Consider the following 24,341-nt stretch of genomic DNA (forward strand, 5'->3'; position numbering starts at 1 on the left):
AAAGTGGTATTAACACTTCATATGATCTTGAGTCTATCCCTCTGTTTACGCAGCCTAGAACAATGTTGGTTTTTTTGGCAGCTGCAGCACTGCTGCAGGGTCATATTTAAGTGATTGTCCACTAGGACGCCAAGATCTCTCTCACAGTTACTACTATTGAGCAATAGTAGCAATACTGTACCTGTGCATTTTGTTTTTCTTGCCTAAATGTAGAACCTTACTTTTTTCATCATTGAATTTCATTTTGTTAGATAGCGCCAAATGTTCAAGTCTGTCACGATCCTTCTGTATCTTAAGCCTATCTTCTGGAGTTATATGTCTATAGTTTTAAGGTGCTTCTGATGCATACCATGTTTCCCCCAAAAAAGACAGGTCTTATTTTCTTTTGACCCCCCGAAATAAATGCTTGGCCTTATTTTCGGGGAGGTCTTATTATTTTTGAGGTGAAGGAGGCAGCGAGTGTGGTCATCTCATGGCTGCTGCTGTGTTGCAATATTTTCAGGGAGGGCTTATTTTTGGGGAGGGCTTATTTTAGTGTATGCACTCAAAAGCCCAATTTGGCTTATTTTCCGGGGAGGTCTTATTTTCAGGGAAACAGGGTATAAAGAAAGATTGGAACAAGCCAACTACCCTGGAGAATAGAAGTGTAGTCTAATATGCATAAGGCATGTTTGAACATCCAAAATGTAATTATTAAAATTCACTGATATATTTATTTCTTGCCTAGCTTTTATTTTAATGAAATAATACATTTTTATTCAAAGGTGGAGAGGAATCACACAGCTCATTTTAGCTTGGGTGCCCAATTTTGTTTTTAATAATATTTAGAAAAAATAAGAAAGAAAAAAGGAAACAGGAAAAGTATATAAAATATAATTGGGTGAATAACAACTCATTATTTTAGAGGGTAAATGTTATCACAAATTTGGGGGGAAAAAAGAATTTATTACTTTGGTTGTAGCTTCAATAGGGCCACAGCACAATTTCATAAAAATACCTATATCACCCAGTGATATGCTTTCACGTGGTCCCCCAAAGTAGTGTTCAAAATGTTTTAAATTGTTTATTAAAAGTCCAGTTACTTTGATAATTGTATTTTTGAATTAAATACCAATTATTAGTCAGTATTTGTGCCTTAAGAACAATGTTAATAAATCACCTTGGATAAAGTAACACACATAGATTTCACAGGATTAAAGTAAGACTAGATGAATAGTGACCTTCATCCCTTGGTTTTGTATAGTTTTATCATTTGGGAAGAAAGAAATACAGCTATTTGATAATTTAATCATTATAACTATAACAAAGCCAAATGGAATAAAACCTTAATCTTAACCCTTCATATGATAATCTCTTTTAAATGCAGATCTTACATTTGTTGGTTCTTAGTCCTACAAAAGCAAATATTGAAAGCATTATTTAAATATTTATTAAAAAATTCTAAATGCAAAGAAATAGTATTTGGAGGAAAATAAAACACAAAGCACTTCTTCAAATGTATATAATTGACCTAATATGAGTTTAATCTTTAATCTTTAAAGATTAACATTTAATCTTTTCTATATTTAGAAGATAGTATCATAATTCACATCATCCCCTAATCATCTTTGATTCATGAAAGTTTTTCAAAGCATGTAAAGGGTATCAATTAGGCAAAGCTCTATTATTTGAAACAAAGTTCTTCTAGTTAAGAAGTAATCATATTTGTTCTAGATTCATACCAATATTTATTTTTAAACCCATTCCATGAATAATTTTTGAATAAATTGATGTTGATTTAAGTTTTGATTGATGGGATGCTACAAGACCGTCTCATAACCAACCTCACTTCAATATCAGGCAGACTTTTCTGTTTCATATGTAAACAATCTTCATCTGTAGCTGCCAGGTGAAGATCAAAGCGCAAAGAAACAGACTTTTTTCTTAAGTGTGGGTTATCCTTGAAGAAAGAGCCTTCCCATTCTTTAATCACTTCATCTACTTTTTCTGTCCTGAAACAATAAATAGATTATTATGTATAAGTATTCATCTAAAACATGTCCTCAAGCTGCAGTTTCAAGACATGTTTATACTCAGATATATGTTTATTTTGGTGAAACAAAAAGGGTGTGTGGACATCTGTTCTGTATTTGTCTATTCATCCATTTATCTGTATTTCTAATGAATATACTTGAAAGATTTCTGTTTTTTTCCCCCTATGGAAAGATATGTATTACCAGGCAATAGAGTTGCAACATATAATTTTTCTATTGTTTTCCTCAGTAAGCTATATAGCTTAGAAAGGTAGTTCTTAACTTACAGTATTCATTTAGTGTTATTATAAATTACAACAGCACTGGAAAAAAAGTGATTTGAGACCTGCCTTCATACTACAACGATTACAACATTCCCACAGTCATCTGATCCACATCTGACAAGGCCATTCGAGCTGTAAGTGCCTCCACTTGTATTCTGGACCCGTGTCCCTCCTGGCTGGTGGCTAACAGCAGGGAGGTGACACATGGCTGGATCCAGGCGGTTGTCACCGCCTCCCTTCGGGAGGGGCACTTCCCCGCCGTACTCAAAACGGCGGTGGTGAGACCCCTCCTGAAGAAACCATCGTTAGATCCAGCCATTTTAAACAACTTTCGTCCTGTCTCCAACCTTCCCTTTATCGGGAAGGTTGTTGAGAAGGTGGTGGCCTTTCAGCTTCAACGGGCCTTGGAGGAAGCTAGCTATCTTGACCCCTTCCAGTCCGGCTTCAGACCGGGTTACAGCACAGAAACCGCTTTGGTCGCATTGACCGATGATCTCTGGAGGGCCAGAGATGGAGGCTATGCGTCCATCCTGGTTCTCCTTGACCTCTCAGCGGCTTTCGATACCATCGACCATGGTATCCTTCTGCGACGACTGCGGGAGGTGGGAGTGGGAGGCACTGTTCTGCGGTGGTTCTCCTCCTACCTCTCGGACAGGTCGCAGTCGGTGTTAGTCGGGGGGCAGAGATCGTCCCTGAGGCCCCTAACATGTGGGGTACCCCAGGGTTCGGTCCTGTCACCCCTACTATTTAACATATACATGAAACCGCTGGGCGAGATCATTCGGAGGCACGGGATAAAATACCACCAATATGCGGACGATACACAATTGTATCTGTCCGCCCCGTGCCAATTCAATGAAGCGGTGGACGTGATGAACCGGGGTCTGGAGGCCGTTAAGAACTGGATGAGTGTTAACAAACTGGTACTCAACCCGGATAAGACCGAGTGGCTGTTGTGTTTCCCCCCCAATAATTTGGCTAATACACCAACGCTTAGGCTGGGGGGTCAAATTCTATACCCCTCAGATAGGGTCCGCAACTTAGGAGTCCTCCTGGATCCACAGCTGACTTTTGATCACCAGCTGTCGGCTGTGACCAGGGGGGCATTTGCCCAGGTTCGCCTGGTCCGCCAGTTGCGGCCCTACCTAGACCGGGGGGCTCTCACAACAGTCACTCGAGCCCTTGTGGTCTCTAGACTGGAATACTGCAATGGGCTCTACATGGGGTTGCCCCTGAAGTGCATCCGGCGACTACAGCTAGTCCAAAATGCAGCCGCGCGAGTGATAGTGGGCGCACCGCGGTTCGCCCACGTTACACCTGTCCTCCGCGAGCTGCACTGGCTGCCTGTTGGTCTCCGGGTGCGCTTCAGGATACTGATGACCATCTTTAAAGCACTCCATGGTAGTGGATCTGGGTACTTGAGAGACCGCCTTCTGCCGATTACCTCCCTAAATCGACCAATTAGATTGCACAGACTGGGCCTCCTCCGAATTCCATCTGCCAGTCAATGCCGACTGGCGACCACACGGAGGAGAGCCTTTTCTGTTGCTGCCCCGACCCTATGGAATGAGCTCCCCATGGAGATCCGCACCCTCACCACTATCCAGACCTTCCGCGCAGCCCTCAAGAACTGGCTCTCCCAGCAGGCCTGGGGATAGGCTCCTAATTACCCGCCCGAGTGTTTGATTGCTGAATGAAAGTTGGGTTTTATTTTTTTTTTGTTGTTCACATATTGTTTTGTTTTGACCTTGCACTTCCCCTCCCCTGTGGTTGTAAGCCGCCCTGAGTCCCCTCAGGGAAAAGGGCGGCATATAAATCCCAATAAATACCTAAATACCTAAATGAGCACTTGGCAATATATTTATAATGGCTGCAGCATTTGGGAGAGGGGAGGGGGGTGTCATGTGATCATATTTACAATCTTCCCAGCTAGCTTTTGACAAGCAATGGGGGAAGCTATATTTGCATGGCAAAAACATCATAAAAACGTTAAGCTCATTTAATGATCCCCTGCTTAGCAATGGAAATTGTGATCTTTAGTTGAGGAGTCCATGTCTACAAGGCTACACCTATTATATATTTTTATGAATTAGGTATTATAATCACACATACATGCACATATTTAACTTACTGTATTGTATTATGAGTCTCTGTGCTATCCTTTTCAACACCTCCATTTAAGACTGCTTGCTTTGTCAGTATTTCCACTTTTTCAATTTCATGTTTTTTTAGCTTGCTTGCTATGTAGATAAAAAAACCAGAATATATTAGAACATACCGTTTTAGGAGATGCAGAAGAAATATTCTATATTTCAAAATGTGTTCCAGGTTTATTTTCAGTGCCTTTTAAATCATTTATACCAGGGAAGCCACAATTTTGAACATAAAGCTATATATGTCACACAAATTCTGTGTATGCAATTTAATTACTAAACCAATATTTTAATATGACAGGTCTGATCTCACTGCAATTATACAATTGTAGTATTTTATAAGTGGCCGTGATGGCTCAGAGGTTAAAGATGCTGATCTTCTCAGCTGGAAAGCCCAAGTTCAAGATCTAAGCCCCATATGACTGTGTGAGGTCCCATTGCTGCCCCAGCTCCTGCCCACCTAGCAGTTTGAAAGCATGCAAATGCGAGTAGATAAATAGGTACCAGTTTGGTGGGAAGACACCAGGGTTTTGGGCACCTTTGGCGTATATCTATGCGGGCCATATAACCACAGAAAATGTCTTCAGACAACACTGGCTCCCTCAGCCAAGAAACGTTGATGAACACCATGTCCACAACTAGATAAGGAAACCTTTAGCTTTACCTAGTGTTTTATAAACATTGTTGGGTTATCCTCTATTTCACTTTTTCTCTTCCCACCTCTGTTTCTAGTGGTACATTCCTTTTCTCCAATATGACAATCCCATCTATGGCAGTATGCATATATATATTTATAAAACACCAAGATTTTTCATTTTTTCTTCACTAAAAAGTGATGATTGTCAGCTCGAAGAAATTTAACATTGAAGAGGGAAAAGATCTATTCTAGCTCTTTTTAAAGTTTCATTTCTCTACTGTTAAGATTTTTTTTCTAACATGAAAAAAATCAAAATCTCTTATTGCTTGAGGTGACTCAGCCCACTCTTGACATTACAGAATATCTTTTGTTTGTAGAAATCCTATTGGAGGTAATATTTCCAGTTGCATTTAAATGAATGAGAGCCCCATTTTAGGTTTGTATAATATAGTGTATTATTTCTAGTGTTAAGTAAACTCACATGAAGGTAAAATAAAAGCTATTTGGCTGGTGGTAGGTTTTCTGATATCTGTTGTTTCTTCGTGTTTTAAATAATGAAACCTGGAGAGAAAGAAAAAAAAGATACAGGGTAAAGTAGGAGTGTTATATCTTCTGAGTAAAATCTTGATGAAATCTGTGGTTGTGCTAGAGTGACTATTAATGCTCAGTGTTCTCGTTGAACATGTTTTCTGTACAATATAATTTGCCCTTTATTCAGGCCTTATCAATGCCAGGTTTTATTAGTTTCTTTTCCAGGTATACTGTAGTTTTTGGGATGCTGCTGAGATACTTTCAACAGTTTACAGGTTGTTAGGGTTAGGATTATCAACATGTATTACACTGAGCATAGATATCAGAGGGAAAGGAAATGGGCAGAGAAAGAGCAAGGCAGAAAGGTAGAGAAGGAAAAGGATGATATATACTTATGATTTTAGATCTGTCCATCATTGAGTATATTTTCCAGTTAACCACCTTTGGGGCTATGGGAGCTCTATAGAAAATCAGATCCTCATTCCTGCAAAAGCCTACTTCAGACATAATCTTTCTCATTGAACCATTATGTTGAAGTTTATGGTTAGTTTAATTAGCCATAGTTTCCTGATCTTTGAATTGAGAATCTCGTACCAGCACCTGATAACAGCTTTCTAGTTCTTCTGTTATGATATGTCAAGGAAAGAACTAATTCTGTATACACAAAACTCAACATAATTGTATAATACGCTGTAATATGTTGCATCTGAACTTGATCAATTGATGGTTTTATAGTTTAAGTAAACATTACATTGTAATGACAATGTACTTCCATGAATCTATTTCCTGCATATACTTTGTCTATGAATAAGAGATGATCCTAAATTTCCATTTTGATTGAATTGTATTATAGATCCTAAAAAAGATCTTCTTGGCTTTCATTTTATAAACAATTTCTTAATTGTTTAATTAATACAAATTGTTTAATTGATTAATACAAAGATGAAAGTGATGACTTTTTAAACTCTTCCTTTTGCATTCAGTGGAAAAAAGAGGAGAAATTCATGAGCTTTGAACATTGACACCCCCCCCCCCCCCCGTCTGATCTTCCATTAGGGTCGGAAGATCTGGCTCTGCCAGTTGGCATGGGTTCCCAGACTATCAGATTAAGAGAAGACCCCACCTCTATATGATGTATTCCTTCTCCCGCATCTTTCAATTGTAAATTATCATTATGTTACTTATTGTTTGTTTTAATGTTTACCAGTTTTTAATGTTTGTAAGTTGTGCAGGGTCTCCTCTAGACAAGATAGGCAACCCACAAATCAAATGAAATAAATAAAAATAAATGACCTTGTTCTTGCAGATATTTTCTTTTAATTAATTATGTTTTTTTCTTTACTACTCTGGAAGAGAAACGAGGCCATGCTGAAAGAACATGCTATGGTGTGTTGTTTCAGTCTTTAATGTGGTTCTACTTTATTATCTCATAAAGTAACAGAATACAAAAATAAGAGGAGAAACAACCATTTGGGTTTATTCTTAAACTCAGTTTACAAACCTCATGTTTATATACTGATTATAACATATAATCTAAATCTAAATACAAGCCTTTCCAGAAACCAACTGTTTCTAACTGTTCTTTTTCTCCCCAACGCAGGTATTGTTTGGGGGCAACTGATAGCATGTCATGATATTATAATGAAAATTAAGTACATTAATAATTTATATAGTATGCATGATATTATGACACATGTGATATCATTGTATACCAGATGCTGATGTCCAACATTTGTTTGTTTGTTTGTTTATCAAATATACAGGTAGCCCTCAACTTTCAACAATTTGTTTAATGACCATTCAAAGTTACAATAGCACTGAAAAATGACTTATGACTGTTTTTCACTCTTATGACCGTTGCAGCATCTCCATAGTTATGTGATCAAAATTCAAAGACTTGGCTACTGACTCATATTTCTGAGGGGTCCCAAGGTTGAAAAATGGGGCAACTGTCTCAATTAGCAATGGAAATTGTGGTTTTAAGACAAAGGACTACCTGTAGCTGCCCATATCAATACCTGACTCTAGGTGGCTATATAAATTTGATTAATAAATAAATATTTCAATTCATCTCTTCCATCTCAGTGTTCAGTTCTCCCAGAAATTTTAGTCCAATCAGGAATTTCCTCAATTTATTATTAGGCAATGAGACATTTTGGTTTGTTTCACAAGCAGCCGAGCTCCAGCACAATTAGTAACCCCTCCCAAATACCATGCCCTCCCTCTCCGTTTCATGGCAGCCGAAGCAGCAGCAAAGCAGAGGCTGACATCAGGCCATATTGATTACTCATATTCATTAAAACCTTACTAGATTCCTGTGGTTGGGTTAATGTTATAACCAAATCATCTGCGAAAGCACATACTCTATATTCTTGATGCCTAATCTTGATTCCCTGTAAATCATCTGAACCCCGTATTTTGTTCAACAATAGTTCCAGAGTTATGATAAACAGTAATGGGGATAAGGAACATCTCTGCCTTGTACCTTTCTTGATTTTAAATGGATCTGTTAAGCTTCCATTGACTATGATTTGAGCTGTTTGTTCCTGATATATTGCTTTAATTGATTCCTATCAACAGAAAGGCATAATGGGGTTGGCTTGATTTTGCCTTGGTATACATGAACTTCCACATTGTGATTTACTTTTATGTAGGAATCCAAGCCACTGCCGTTTGTTCTACAAAGCATCAATTTAAAAAATCCTGATGTTGCATGCATCCCTGAGTTATATTGCAACTGATGCAATGTACTTAACAATCTAAGTCACTTTGATTTAGGCAAAGGTACCTTTTCTCTTCCTTCTCCAGCAAACTGCGATAGGTAGCTATTTCCTGCTCAAGTCTCATCTTGGAATTTAACAATATTTCATGTTGCTGGAGCTGTTTTTCTATGTCCTGCCGCACTTCTTGGAGCTCCTTCTCCAGACCTTCAATCTCTGTTTCCAAGTGATTCAGCTGTGTTTGGTATCGTAGTTCTGTGGCCAGTAGCGAATTCTCCAACCCCCTTTCCTATTATATGAAGTTTCTGATTAAAATGCCAAGTTGTACTTCCAAACAAACCAAACCATTTAAAAGCAATTAGCAACAGCTTACTTTCAGAAAAATCCAAATCTAAAATTTCTGTTAAACATAATGAAATCTATATTTAAACAGGGTCTTACCTTATAAATCATAAAAAAACTGTTGACTTGTACAATTGACTAGATACAGTAAATATTCTTATATCATATATTTGTTTTCGTACATTTTCACAGGTATAGGTATGCAGGTCTTGGCGTATTTGGGTACGGTAAAAGATTCGAATATGCCAAGAATTCGGGTCTTTTCCCATGTAGGATTGAGATTGTCTTGGCAATGTTTCGGTGAGGTCTCATTCGCCATCTTCAGGCTAGTGTTTTCGGCTTAAAGCATGGTCGGAGCTGCCATCTTTCTATAAATCTTGGTGTGGGTATATGGAGTGCTGGCTTTGTTTCAGTAAGTGGATTGATTGGTTGTGTGATTGTATCATAATTGGTAGATTGGTGCTGATTGATGCTGGCTGTGTGTCTGTTGTTGTTTGTGTTGTAACGGCCTGGGTGGTGGGTGGGGCTCATTTGTTGACTAGGGCTGGTTTCCAGATGTCTGGTAGGCGGGAGGTATCATCATGTTTATTCATGTTGTGAGGTGTTTCTCTATTTTGATAGTTTCCATAATTATTCTCTTGTTGAAATGTTCAGTTTTGGATATTAATTTGGTTCTTTCAAAATTAATTTCATGTCCTGTAGCTTTAAGGTGCTGGAAAAGGGAAGAAGTTTTTTTCTTTTTTTCTTACTGCATTCTTGTGTCCTGCGATGCGTGCATTTATTCTCCTGTTCGTTTGTCCTATGTATGTTGCAGGACAGATTTTGCATGGTATTTTGTAGACTCCTTGGTTCTAGCTGGATTTTATCTTTGGGGTTTCTTAAGATGTTGGCTATTTTTTGGTCAGTGTTGAAGGCTGTCTTAATATTGTGTTTGTGGAGAATTTTGCTGATTTTATCTGTGGTGCCTTTGATGTAAGGGAGGAGGGCGATGTCGTTGTCCTGTTCTATGTCTCGGTTCTTGGGGGGAGTATCCCTTTGGATTAGGTTGGTAATTGTTTTTCTTTGGAATCTGTTGGAGATTAATACGTTTGTGAGAGTGTGTAATGCAGTTTTCAGGTGATCTTTGTCTGCTAGGTGTTTGGTTCTGGAGATGAGGGTCTTGGCTACAGAGTTGATCTGTGCAGGGTGGTGATGGGATTGTGTGTTTAAGTAGTGGTTGGTGTGTGTGTAAAAGGTGTGTCCTAGGGAGCCATTGGGTTTTTTGTAGATTAGGACACCCAGAAAGGGAAGTTGGTTGCTTGTTTCTATTTCCATAGTGAATTGTATTTTGGGGTGTAGGATGTTGAGATGTGTGAGGAAGTTGTCCAGTTTTTCTTTCCCGTGTGGCCAAATCATGAAAGTGTCATCAACGTATCGAAGCCAGAGTTTGGGTTTGTGTTCTGATTTATCTAAGGGGTTAGTTTCAACAAAACAATAGTATCCCAATGAACAATTTTTGGAGTTTAATATAGTTGTGCATTACAGAGAATGAGGGGGGGGGACACCATATAGAAATATATACTGTAATTAAGTGTAGCAAATAATAAGCTTATGAAAGATGACCTGGTTGGTATGGCCTTGATGAATCCTTTTTTTCTATCTTTAGAGACTGAAATCTTTGGGACAATTTGGAAAGGGTCAATAGAAGATTCAGTTGTCTCAGGCTTAGGGTGCACTAGAGGACTCTCCCAATAGAAATTTGCTTTATTTGGTGTTAGGCCATATCGCTGTGATGGTTTGAAGAATCTTTGGCTTTAGTTTTAACATTAGCAGAAGGTGTGGGAATTGAAAGAATATGTTCATGGGGGAAAAAAAGAGTTTCTCAGATATACCATTAATTAATTCCTTAACTTTATTTTTAAAAAATGGCCTAGTTCCCTCAATGGATTCCTTCTGTTATAAATATTAGAACAAAACATAATCATTTTTTCAGATAAACTTTCTACATATAAAATATCATAAAAGGACACTATTATTCTTTTTCGTCATATTATTTTTTTACTCGTAAAGTTTTTCTTTAATGAAGAAAGTATTTTATGAATATTTTATGAAGAAATATACTTTGCTCTCATCTGCAATATAAAGTAACCGTCTAAGCATAGATTTAGTTCTCAATATCAGTTAGACTACCACATATTTTCTCAATAAGAAAGTAGCTAGGAACTCTTAAACTAAAATGTCTATATTTCTAATAATTCCTTCTCCCATGCGGCCTATTCATGAATTAATTTAAATTCCCCCAGAAAATTTTAATATGGTGGGGCATTTTTGTCTTCTTATTTTAAATCCCCAAAGAGTAGTTCGTTGTTCTTTTTATTGGATGGGATAATAAAGATGTTTAAACTTGTGAGTTAACAGAAGAGGACATGTTTTCTTTCTAAAAACAATTTTAGAATAGCTGTTTGCTCACACTTACCATGGCATGAAGAGAGTCTATTTCGGTCTGCATATGATGCCATTGGCGTCTAGCTTCATTTAGCTCTGCCCTGGCTGCCTTTAAGATTTCTTCATCTTTGTTCATTCTTGCAGTTGTGATTTTTTCTAGCTGCAGAGAATATTTACACTGCCAGGTCAACATTGTCAGGAACAATGAAAATTTAAACTTTATTTGTGTGAATGAAGCCCCAACTTTCTGAAACAAATCATCATTCATTCATTCCCTTTATAATGTTGCTTGGCCTTGCAACTAAAGAAAAGCAAATCTTCCATTTCAGTCAAGATACTGTGATTGTCAAAACAGTAATGTAAATATATTTCTGAATGCTAAAAATGATTTTAGTATAAAATCATGGTTAAATATTGTAAAAAATATTGTTAAATATTGTAAAAGATATTGTTAAATAGTGTAAAAAAATTGTTAAATATTGTAAGATTTGTAGTCCAACATATATGAATGCCACCAAGCTGGGGAAGATTTCTGCAGGATATGGTACAATACTGTGCATGGTGTCTAGTGACATATAGATAGTCCTTAAGTTATGATTGCAATGGAGCCTGCCCATCATGGTCATAAGCCGTGACAGTTGTAAATCAAATCACTCATGTGACCAACCCAGGGATGGGTTTCTCGCCCCGTTCCAACCGGTTCGGTTGGAAAAGGGCCGGCGGCGTCCTCATACACGCGCGCAGTGCACGCATGCGTACTAGCGTCTGTGCGATGCTCCAGCTGCTCCTGGAGGATCGCGCAGGCGCTGTATGCGTCCTGCGCATGCGTGGAAGCGCAGAACTCGTCAAAACCGGGTAAGGAGCGCGGGCGGGCAGATGGGCCCTTCGCCGTTGCCGGAAGTTACTTACTTCCGGGTTCGCCGACCAACCGATTTGCAGGGACCGCCGCGAACCGGTTGAAACCCACCCCTGGACCAACCCAATTTGGCAGTGGTCATCAAATGAATGTTGCTTAGCAAATAAATGGTTTGCTATGGGTCAGTCTTGCCAAAAGCCAGAAATAAATTGTCAAAACTGTCATAAAATAAGGTTATGTGACCATGAGATGCTGCAAAGACCCATAAATGCAGTTGCCTGACCACTCAGGGAAGTCTGTCATAACTTTGAATGGTTACTAAACAATCAGTCATAAATTGAGGACTATTGGTTTATTTGTGATTTCCTTTTGATTGCCTTAAAATGTATCATAAAACTTTAGTTCATTCTGATACTAGGAGCCTGACTGCTAACTGGAGTGGTAAAATCTAGTGTCACAGATACTAAAATATTATTCTCTTTCCAAATGACACTCACAAATCCTCAAACGTTACAAGCATTTAAAAAAATATATAAAATGGCAGAAGTATTGCCAGCTTGCTAAGTCTGAAATTTCAGTAATCTTACACTGTGTCTCCCCTAATTTGGACAGGACGAGTGGACTATTAATTTATAATAGCCTAAGAAGTTTGGAAGAAACGCAGTGATTCAGTGACTAAGACACTGAGCTTGTCAATCAGAAAGGTCAGCAGTTCAGTGGTTCGAATCCCTAGCACCACTTAACGGAGTGAGCTCCTGTTACTTGTCCCAGCTTCTGCCAACCTAGCAGTTCGAAGTCATGTAAAAATGCAAGTAAAAAATGGGAAGCATTATTGGTGAGAGGGAAACAGCGTTCTGTGCGCCTTTGGCATTTAGTCATGCCAGCCATATGACCACAGAGATGTTTTCGGACAGTGCTGGCTCTTCAGCTTTGAAACAGAGATGAGCACCATCCCCTAGAGTCAGGATCGGCTAGCACATACGTGCAAGGGGAACCTTTACCTTTAAGATGTTTGGAAGCACTTTTTCAGAGATATTATAAAATCACAGTGGAGATTGTTGGAATCTTGTTAGATTTGTTTTAATGTGATTCTTAACAGTGTTGTGGTAGATTGACTGCATCCATGAGATTGTGAAAGCCCAGGTTCAGGGACACATCTGGAGATTTCTGGAAATCTAAGTTGTGGGAGGGGTGAAGGGAGAGATAAAAATCCGTATGAAATATGAATCCATATGAAACATGAACTTTTTTGAATCATTTCTTGTTCCAAGGATTAGAATAGAGATGAGTCTTTCTTGTTCAACATGGACAACACTGTGCTAACTTTAGTATGGTTTAAAACTTTGAAAGTTTCTTACTTGTTTGAGGAATCTATATAAGTCAAGTAGACTTCTAGCAAATGGAGGTGTGTAGGACCTTGAGCTTTGCCAATGGCTTTTTCTCACTATTTTCATGTTACAGAATGAGGATGGGGAGATGATTATGAGGGTTTTTAAAGTGTTGAATGAAGGCAGATAGTTTCTGAAATTCAGATTCTAAATTAAGCTTCGGGAGCAAAGTCAGACAACAGTAATTTAATTCCAAGATGCAGCCACATTGGGTGATGAAACAGTACTCTTGTCAAAGTAGATTATTGATGACTGGAAAATGAAACAAAGCAAAAAATTAAATGCTTAGCTGTTTGGAAGAGTTCTTCTATGGCATTTAGAAAATACTAGTGGATGCCAAAAAGTTAATGTATTGGCTAGGAAGGACCTAGCATATGCAGCATTTCAGTCTAAAGCTCCCATCATATGCAAGAACTTTTAACCCAAAACATTTGGAGTGTACCACATTGTGGAACATTACTGCAGAGCATGTTATAATATATAAAAATATTTTTAGGAACCAGTGTGGTGCTGTGGTATGGCAGGGATCTCCAGATATTTAGGGCCATTTGGATACATTTGGAATTTCAAAAAAACATTATGGATATTCTCAAAATTGTTGTCATGGTGGGCATGGCCAGGTATAAAACATCTATTTACTAGAAAGTAAATGGATAAGATAGCTCCCCATAATCTTGTCTAATCTTTTGGAGGCTTTTGGAGGCTTTCTATTATGCCAAACTATCTTTCTCTTTTCTTCTGGGCAGATGTGTATGATTCTACATAGAATGCTGCCCTGAGTCTCTCGGGAGTAAGGCAGCATACAAACTCAATAAATACAAATACAAATGCAATGCTGGGCTACAGCTTCCTATCATTTTTATCTTCAAAGAGACCTTGGAATTATATGTGGGCCCCAGAAATATTATTAAGACAAGATTATTCTTGAGCCGGATGTTATTTTTTTTTAAATCTCATAGTGCTACAATGTTCTTTCTCTTTTAAAATAAATACGTACCTAAAAATTATAAAAATAACGTGGATAATATAGCCTGGAAGAAACGTAAAATAGTCTAGTTTTAGACTTTTTGATAGTTTTTTGACTGAAAGTGATTCTTTCCTAAGCACAGTGTTTACAGAGTTTTCTTTAGCATGATTTATTAGAATGAAGTGAACAATGCTATAAGAATAAGCAGCAAATGAAGTGTTTTCAGTTTAAAACCAATACACTGTATCTTTTCTTGCATTATGACAAAAACTATTTGATTCTGTTTCTCCTAAATTTCATGTAAGCTAGTTATCAGATGGGTCTCTCAAAATAAAATGGGAAAATGAGAAATTTGAGTCCTATTAGCCTAGGAACCAGTTCCTAACTTCTGATGGATGTTGATGGAATTATCTGTAAGTACAATTTTCCTGGTACACAGCAAATTAGTTCTAAAGTATAAGATTTGAGCAAGCCAGATTCATATCAATGCAAACAGAGGAATTTGGATAGAGAAAGAGAATCTATTAGTATATTAGCAGAGCAAGATAGCTTTAAAGGCAGTTATTCAATTTTCAAGTATTTAAAAGTTTAAAATTTAAACTTTTATAACCTCAGAGAGATGAATATTTTAGATATTTGAAAGAAAAGATATATGTCGTGTTTGTAAACTTAAATCTGACTTCAGTTCCATCCTAAAACAATGATTCCGGGGAAAAAATTACAACAGTCATGAATAAAAGATTGCTTTGCTTGATAAAGCACCTCTATAAAAATAATTTCTTCAAAGTGCAAAGGCCCAATAGGTGATTTATGTAAATCAGTCCCAGTGATCAGAGGTATACAGTATGTCACTGATGCATGCTGGCACTCAGCTCAACCTACATGTAAATGACATAACCTCTAATTTATTCTCTCTGGAACATCATCTTTGAAACTGATAGGGAAGAAAATTACTATATTATATATACAGATTATACCATATTGCTTTCACATATTAAACATGTTTTGCCCAGAATGATGTAGCAATCTTCCATCTGTTATATTCAAGAGATTTTACAGCAGTGATAAATTGTAAAAAAAACAAAGGTTCTTGTATGTTCTAAAGGACATAAGAAATAAAGTTGATTGATGAATAGATACCCCATTTAGCAAATGAGTAAACTTAATTACATCAGTATTCTTTTCTTTTCTTTTCCAAACACTTCTTTGTGTTTGAATTTGTGTTATGTCAATTATCAATTGATTCCTTTATAACAGTGTGTCAAGTTATGTAGTTCTCTAGATATGGTTTGTAAAGTCAAAGTATTACAGGATTATTATAGGGCATTCAATTTTATTTTATGGGAAAGGAACATAAATTTTAAGGGATGTACTAAGACTACTTTGGGTTGTTAAAAATGTTGAAATAAGATTGGAAATTGGTAGTCCATCTATAACTTCTTTACCATAGACTTATGTATTAACATTTGTACCCATCATCTGTAAGTTATTTGATGTTGACTTTAGCTTGGTTTAAAAAATTAAATCATAAAATTAGGATTGTCTTAATACAATTGAAGAGGTGTGTTTACATAGAGGAAAAATGGCAACTTAAGGATATTATTAATAGGGAAAGAATTTTCTGAAGCAAATACAACTTAAGCACTGTTGAAAACAGTTAAGAAATGATTTTAGAGCAACTAAATATTTAGTTTCTCACAAGAGGCAAATAAAGAAAAGCTTTAACTGCATTCTTTCAATGATCTTTGAAAGCTGATATAGAAAAAACACTACTGGAGTTGAGATTACTACATACCTTTGTGAAATAGGATAGATTTAAAGAGTGGAGCACATAATGTTTGAATGTGTTTAATATAAATACTTTTTCCCCCCTGATATCCTTTCTTACCAAATCTTTCTCTCCCTTGCAATCAAAATAAGAACTTTCCCCCCATGCCTTCCAGGCAGTCTTGATTCCTGGTGACTGCCTGGACAAGTCCTTTTATTTTCTTGGTAACATTTTTGGAAGTGGCTTGCTACTACTTTCTTCCTGGGGTTGAGAAAGAGGGACAGGTACAAAGTCATCCACCTTTTTGTGCTTAACACAGGAAAGCACTTAATTATTAGCAGGTAAATTTTGAAGATTTTGATGTTTGGAAAATAGTTTTTATTTATTAGATTCTAAAACTCCACTGTGCACATTAAATCAACCTTAATAATTAATAAACTAAGGTGGATTTAAGACTCCTGGGAGAAATGCTAGAGATGCAATATTTAATAATATGTCTTTGTAATAATGCCATATTTTTTCCTGAGACTATAATAAATAGATTAAATTCATGAAATTCAGTGGGTAGGTTGGATCAGTCACAATATCCTAGCTTGATATATGGCATAGGATTATTACGAAGAAAATTTGTAAAGGGTGTGGTAGTAGGAAAGGTGAGCTATAAATGCAACAAATAAAATAATTGGTTTTGGAAAGAAACTCATACCAAATAATCCACAAAAGCTATAGGAGTTATGCTGATTGACAGATTCCCTTCTGGGGATGGGTGATCCTTCTTTTTTCTCAAATAAGTTAATCAGTTGTTAAGGAGGAAGCCCAGGCACACCACAAGATGCTGTTCTATTTCCAAAAGTGGCAAATAGAAGAAACTAGATGACTTTTCTGTAGGGAGGAGGGCAATCAATATTTATTTTTCTTTTCCTGGCCAGAATCAGTGAACACCATATATAAGGAGAGGAATAAATGATCCCCTCCCCCAATACAACCCTCTTCAAACCAAAAGAGAGAGGATGAAGACAAGAAAAAAAAAGTCATTATAACAATACCATAATATAACCCCAGCATGATTTGGAAGATGGCAGAAACTGCAGACCAGGAAGCCAAGCAGAATCAAACCTGCTTATTGGTCAGCTTGGGAGAACTTTCAGTGAATTATGGGCTAGGTTGGGAAGTAAAAAAACAAACATTCCACAAGAAAAAAAGTAGTTCATTTGTGGACTATTGTCAAGAAAATTGCATAAATGTGTTTATAGGGTCACCAGCAACTGAGCTCAGTGAGAAATATGCCTGGTTAGTGGAGGCTGGACTTCAGATGTCACTTCAAGGTGGAGCAGACACAGTAACTGACAGCTACAGATCAGACTCATAGATTTCAAAGCCATCCCATTATGTTTAAGATTGAGCTTCTCCATATGTTTATACAGAAGCTAACAGAACTGGTTATTAAATTGTAGTTTAAGCACCATTAACAGAACAATGCCCTTTGGTATGTCTGAGGGGAGAAGGGTACTTTAGGGAGTATGCCAATTTTGTTTACTTATCTTTTCTGAATAGTTATTACCCAAGATAGCTACTAGTTCCAGATTGCCATATGTATGGAAGGAATTCTGTCTCTTGATAGAGCTAGACCTAAATAAAACACTAGCTAGACCTAAATACAACATTCTGAGAATTCAGTGAATAGGAAAATCCACAAAACCATAAATAGATTAGATAGATGATGGATGGATGGATAGACAGATAGCTAGATAGATGATAGACAGATAGATGGAGATAATTTCAATTATTGAATTAACACAAGATGAAACATACATTTCCAGAAGTTGCAGATACTTATCAGGTCTTCTGAAACAAGTTTTCAAGAAAAGGGATGGAATGTGCATAGGAAGTTGAATGAAAAAAATATTTTACTGAGTAAATTATTGCTAAAAATGTGCTCTCTGAATTAAGGACCATTTCACCAACCATAATGGAAATATTTCACTAGCAATAACCTTTCAAAGCATCAATGGCAAACATGGAATTAGCATCCACACTCTCATAGCTTAAGTTAGGCACCACCAAGCTCAGCATCTCTATAAAACAAAACACAAAAAAATTCAAGAGCAATCTATTAATCACTCTAATGCAAGTAAAATAAAAGTTTTACATTTCTGTTTGTAAAAACCTCAAAGGATATACACAAGGAAAAGACTATAGGATACGTTTCATGATTTTAGGACTATCATTGTAAACTTTGTCACATACATTATAATAAGCGATCATTTTCTCTAATGGAAAAAAAATTTCTCTAAGGAATGTTAGCTGGAAGCTGCTAAAGACTTTAGAGGTTTAAAGCTACTATCTAAATTTGAAAATGAACCTGTGCTGAGTTATATTGTATCATAATTGCTTATCTCTTGACAAATAATGGTGGAATTCTGAAAATACTTGGTGAAAAACCTAACCAAAAAATACAGGTAACTTCCATTTTTCCTATCTCCAAGATCCTTATTGAACAAGAGACCACTGACCCTTCTCTGTCTTTGTATTCTAATACAAGAATACTGTATGTAAAACTAGTTTTAAAACATTAAATCATATTTTCAGTGATTGCATGCATGGCTGTCTGGAGAAGCCAGTGGACATTTTGAATTTGATCTCTAAAAGGTGAATATGGAATGTGCAGATATATCTCATCTGCATCATCATAAAGCAGCTGGGCATTTCCCTGGGACATCATGGCAGCTGTGCCACAGAGATGAAGGTTTTCTGGATACAAAGATGAAATAAATGTAACTCTACTTAGCATCTTCATTTCAAAAGCCATATAGTCTATACAAGTATTGGGATTATATTACTGAATATGAAGGAGGGAGACCAATGGAATTCTGCTTTCAACTGCTTAGAGCAATCTAAACATAACACAACTTTAAAACTGCTGGAGTTGCCTGACAGGGAGAATTTTGATCCTGGGAAATTTTCCAGGTCACATTCCAAAGGAAAGATGCAGTTGCTTTGAGATATTTCAGACACGTATTATGTTTGTGCTCCCTTGTCCTTGAAATTTTTTTTTAAAATTTGAATCCAAAGTTCAAGAACAGTCCTATTGCAACCATAATATAAATAGTCCTTGACTTAACAAACACAACTGGGACCAAAATTTCTGTGGCTTTGGTTAAGTGAGTCATGCCCAGTTTATGAACTTTTGTTTTTTGCCACAATTGTTAAGTGAATCATGCAGTCATTAAGCAAATCTAGCTTCCCCATTGACTTCGCTTATCATAAGGCATCTGGGAAAGTTCCAAATGGTGATCACAAGATTTTGAGATGTTGCAACTATGGTAAATACATGTTGGTTTCCTAGTGCTTGAATTTTGGTCATGTAACTGTGAGGTTGCTGCAATGGTCATAAGGCAAAGATCAATCAAAAGTCACTTTGTTTAGTGCTATTACAACTTCGAAATGATCTCTAAATGGTTGTAAAATCAAGGACTACCTGTAATACTGGCTTGAAGCAAAGAATGAAACTACATGGATCCAAATAATGGAATTTCCTTGGCAACAGTTTGCAAAGAATTTGCCATTCCCTGGAGACTTTCCCTCCAAATAAATTAGTTGTGATACTAATCGGCTGAGACTCATACTAAGTGGCAAATTACTCTAGGCCAAATTATCTGGAGCATAAGATAAAGATATCTTTATCTTTTTTGCAGTTTTGGGACTGGATTGCCCAGATACCTAAAGCAAGCCAGCCATTAAAAGATACACACACACACAAAACCCCCAACAACTATTACTCATTCAGAAATGGCAAACTCAAAGGCACAGTAGGATGCTCATCAGCATGTATCCTGTTTAATGTTATTCCTGACAATCAGATCAGCAGTCTGGTGCATTTTATGGCTGTGATTCAAAGGCATTTTTTTTCCTGGGTGAATTTTTAATGCTGTCCTTGTGATTGGATAACCTTTAGCAAACATGAGACGTAAGCCAGACAAGCAAAGCATTGCAGAACAGCGTGATCTTGACTTTTCTCTTTTAGAGATGCTATAAAATACAGGCTCCTCTTGACCTATCTTTAAAATCAATTCTTTACCAATCTTAAGTAGTTTTCTTCCTAGAGAATATTATATATAAGTGATGAATGGAGCAGAGAAGCTGTGCAAGATTTGTTATTCTATTTTGAGAAATATTTTCATGCAAGGTGACCCAGCTTTACTTTGTTATTCTTTTTAAAAACCTCAACATATTTCCCCCTGTTCTCAGAGTCCAGACGTGCTGTGGATGAGAGAGGGAGGGAGGGAGGGAGTGGGGGAGAAAGAGAGAGAGAGATGGTTGCTCCCCCCCCAAAAAAACACTGCATTGAAAATGTAAATACTGTACCTCACAGAGGCTGAGAGAGGAACTGAGTGCACACCGGATTGTCTCCTTATTCAAGTAGGTGCCTGTTTGTATATGGACATTACCTGGGTCCCTGCTGAGAGGATGGCCTCTATCTGACTTCGGCTGAGGAGCGTTTCATAGTTTGCCCTGATCTCATTGAGGAGCTGGGACAGTTCCATGCTGCTCCCATCCTCCACCTTGGCTAACTGAACCTTATTGATAGGGTGAGAAGACTGCTGCAGAACGTTCCCAGCCTGCAATTGGAATAAGAGGGAGAGAGACAGAGGAGGGAGAGCAGAAGGGGAAACTCAGATTTTTTTAAAGCAGCAGCGTCCCATTCCTTGATTAGCCCTTAGTTATCATGGCTCTTTTCAAACTTGCCCCTGAAGCTTGCCCCTAAAGCTGTCCATTTGTATACAAGCCAAAGACTGGAAAAATGCATGCTATTTATTTTTAAGAGCATAAAGTGAGAAACATTTCATTATGATTTTTTTTTAAATGTAGGACTTAATTGTTGCATGAAAACCTTGCACGGTGTCATGCTCATATACTTCTTTTGGCAAACAGTAGTTATTTACTACTATTATCTTATCCATCAGAGATGGATGCCATAGGTTTCAGTCCCAAGTACCATTTGCAAAGCTTGTGGGAATACCAATGAAACATGAGTTGCTTATTCCTGACATATGTATATGCCCACACAAGTTTTTTCTAACATGAAAATAAATATTCTGTGACATACTCTTCATTTTTCACTAGTTATTCAGTAAGTCTGTGTTGCAAATGATTTAATTCACTCACCAGATAAAATAATTCAAATGGAATATAAACCCCAGGTGTTGACCTTTGGTATATTAGTGTGGAATTGGTTCATAGTATTGGATCCTCACTCAAGAAAAATAAAAAAGATGATAATTTTGTTCAGCAAGTCTTTTTAAGCACATAAAAAAACAATAGGAGGAGCCTAGAAAGATTTTTTTTAATTCAAAGGACTGATTAAAAAGCAAACTACATTATATGATTCCAGCAGCATGCTGGTCATTCAAAAGAATAGCTGTTGATGCAAGGGGCAAGCCATTATTGAAAAACTTGATAAAAGAAAGGCAGAGAAATATGAATACTTATTTCTTTTTAAGTTCATATTTAAACATTAAGATCAAAAGGAAGTTTTCTTTTGTTTAAATATTTTAAAACATGGTTTCAAAAGGGGAAGAAGAAAAATAAGAACCTTTATTAGCTGTTGTATTATTTTCTGTGCTAGAAATACACAGACTAGAACCTGCTAAGAACTGAATAACATTAAATATGGTGCCTCCATATTTCTTTTGTGCTATTATTTTAGAACATAAGCCTGAGGGCAGGGAGCCTGCCTTTCATTTTTCTTTTGGAAAAGTAATCTATAAGCTACCTTTTGGCTTAAGTGCCAGGTAAAAAGAAATAATAAGTAAATCATATGAATCATATAAATTATATTATTTGTTTATACAGGATTACAACTTTGTGAATCATTGTATAATCATCTGAGCTTTCCTACAGCTAAATGACATAGTTAACGTTTCCTAGGTTCAAAGAGTGCTAAAGAATAATATATACAAGCTTAGGCATTCTACAAACTTGCAACATTGAAATGTAATATTATAGCTCTCCAGTTTCTATAAGATTTGTTACTATAACAGCTAACGAAATTATTCTAATAGTCTCCCCTACTTGACTTCCATAAACTTCTGGGTCTTTTCTAGAAAAAAAACCCCTTAATTATTTTAAACCTAAGATTTAAAATAGTTTGCTAATAAGAAGATTTTAAATAAATTGGGAAATGGTATTTGTGGATTCGTAATTTGGTACTTCCTTTTTTAATCTGTTAATTTTTTAAATACAAGTGAAATAACAAAATAATAATTAGCCAAAATTAATTTACATATACATAAAACAGAGAAAATAAAAGAAGACAAAGGGAGAAATTACATTCATATTAATTACTACTAGCCTTACACCTGTGCCTATTGTATACTATGCATTTAGTTTTGCTTATATTTAAGTCTGTAAAAGTTTAAAAGAAAAAAGGAGGAAAAATAGTACATCGAAGATTACAAATGAAATAATATGCATACATAAATTTGATTATATCTCCAAATAATGGAATAATTACTCAAATATGGAAAGGGAATTTGGTTCTTCAAACAGTTATAAAATCAGAGGAGAATGAATGTCCTTTGTCCTACTGATATGGATTTTTCACACTTAACAAAGACATTCACGACCAATTTCTTAGTCATTTTGTCAGTTTCCATATTATTGATTTGCATTCTAAGAAGCATCAATATTAATTTTAAAAAAAGGCTGGTGTCAGGGTTCCACATAATACACCCATAGCAAACAGAACTCTGAGGCAAGTATGTTCCTAAAAAATAGGTTTATTGGATATATCATATCGGCACAGAGTGGTGAAAACAGACTCTAAAGTTCCTGCTGTTTTCAACTGATTAAAGGTAAAAGTTTTCCCCTCTTTCCCAAGCAGTCACTACATGATCCAAACAAAGTGCTGTCCAGTTGCTTGGAAACTTCACTTCTCATCTCCTCAGCCACCTGTGGGAATGTTCTTGGTTCTCAGGAGAACTATTTTGTTTTGGCTACAAAACTCCAACTATCTCTATTCCCCCCTCCCTATCCTCCAAGATTGCCTCAGTCAGATCAACTTCCCAATTGACAGCTGGTTAGTGGTATTCATACTGCAGTCTGATTAGTATATTATCTGTTTTTATTAGTTAATAAATAATAAGTATACGTTCCATATTCCACATGTTTTCCAAATAAGATCACCTCATAATTTCCAAATCTCTTTGCTAATTAGCATAATCAGAATAGTCAAATTGTAGCTATCATGCTGTTGCATATCACATTTTTCTGGTGGATAATATAAAGAGATGTGGTATTTTTACAGTTGGATCATAAGACCCTCCAATATATTAGGTATATCTCATGTCAATTTCTGTTAATAGTCAATGAAATTTTCCAGGGATGAAAACTTGCCATTGAAAGACAAACCTTGTGATGCATTTAATGTGAAAAATTAAAATGTCCTTCAAAGATTAACAACTGGAACTTTCAGAATGACACATTAGGCTGAGAGTTTTCCCAAATAACCCTCCAATAGAATATGTTTGCTTTCTGAAAATATAATTCACTTCATCTTTGCTTATCCAATGTAATCAGTGTAATTATTCAGAATTTTATCAGTAAAATCTCTGATAAACCTTCACTGTTATTTGTGAAGGTCCCTAAATATTATACTCAAAGATTATTCATCAGGTATTTTACCAAAATGCAGAGATACAGGATGCTACAGGGGTCAGTCTTGGATCTTCCATTGCAATATTTTCATTAATTATTTGGATGAAGATGTGAAAGACATTCACATCAAATTTTCAGATAATACATTATTTGATGGGATAACTTATACCTTAGAAGACATGTACAATTCAAAATGAACTTTGTAAATTAAAATAGAATTTTTCAACCTTTTTACCCTGCAGGATCTGTTGAAATAATTGTTATGTCTTAGATAATCTCTGCAGAGACTTCTAAGGCCTGTTTCCTCTTGTTCCTGGGTAGAGGCGATGGAATAATGGTTATAAGTTGCTGGAAGATGGATTTTGTTGAGCTTTATAGGAAACTTGTTACCAACAAATGCAGTTTGATAGTGATTTTCCCAGAGAGTGGAGAGGCTTTGAATCATTCAGAGGCTAGACTTTCATCTGCCTAGGGTGCTTGCAAGTCAGCTAATGGACATTACCAAAGAGTTGGCTTTGGATAGTGAGATGGGCTGAATATATAAATAAATTGAAATGTAAGTAAATAATCACATGTCTCCATTTTAAACCAAAAGTCTTTCAG

At 36.5% G+C, this 24,341-nt stretch overlaps 1 protein-coding gene across 3 annotated transcripts; it reads right to left on the reverse strand.

Moving 5' to 3' along the window:
* Positions 1 to 1,034: 1,034 nt before the first annotated feature.
* On the reverse strand, positions 1,035 to 20,691 carry KRT222 (keratin 222). 3 transcript variants are annotated; one of them, XM_087713502.1, is made up of 7 exons: positions 20,448 to 20,655; positions 12,961 to 13,134; positions 11,135 to 11,263; positions 8,406 to 8,626; positions 5,568 to 5,647; positions 4,428 to 4,536; positions 1,035 to 1,991 (listed from the first exon to the last, which is right to left on the reverse strand). In XM_087713502.1, exons 3-7 carry the CDS (start codon positions 11,237 to 11,239, stop codon positions 1,778 to 1,780), a joined length of 729 nt encoding a protein of 242 aa, XP_087569628.1. In that variant the 5' UTR covers positions 11,240 to 11,263; positions 12,961 to 13,134; positions 20,448 to 20,655; the 3' UTR covers positions 1,035 to 1,777. The 3 variants fall into 3 exon arrangements, with proteins under 3 accessions (XP_087569628.1, XP_087569626.1, XP_087569627.1); XM_087713500.1 differs by lacking the exon at positions 12,961 to 13,134 and having other exon boundaries at positions 20,531 to 20,691; XM_087713501.1 differs by lacking the exon at positions 12,961 to 13,134.
* Positions 20,692 to 24,341: the final 3,650 nt, after the last annotated feature.

Source organism: Thamnophis sirtalis, unplaced genomic scaffold, assembly GCF_051295495.1.
Source record: "Thamnophis sirtalis isolate CommonGarterSnake01/CBP01778 unplaced genomic scaffold, rThaSir2_p1.2 scaffold_4, whole genome shotgun sequence".
In the NCBI taxonomy this organism is placed as follows: domain Eukaryota; kingdom Metazoa; phylum Chordata; class Lepidosauria; order Squamata; family Natricidae; genus Thamnophis; species Thamnophis sirtalis.

Excerpts from the sequence above, each read along its gene's own strand:
- KRT222 (XM_087713500.1), bottom strand. The coding sequence starts at position 20,626 with ATGGAACTGTCCCAGCTCCTCAATGAGATCAGGGCAAACTATGAAACG. Across the intron at positions 8,627-11,134 it reads TAGACTCTCTTCATGCCATG|GAAAGGGGGTTGGAGAATTC; the intron begins GTAAGTGTGAGC and ends TTCATATAATAG. Across the intron at positions 4,537-5,567 it reads AGCTTTTATTTTACCTTCAT|CAAGCAAGCTAAAAAAACAT; the intron begins GTGAGTTTACTT and ends TTATCTACATAG.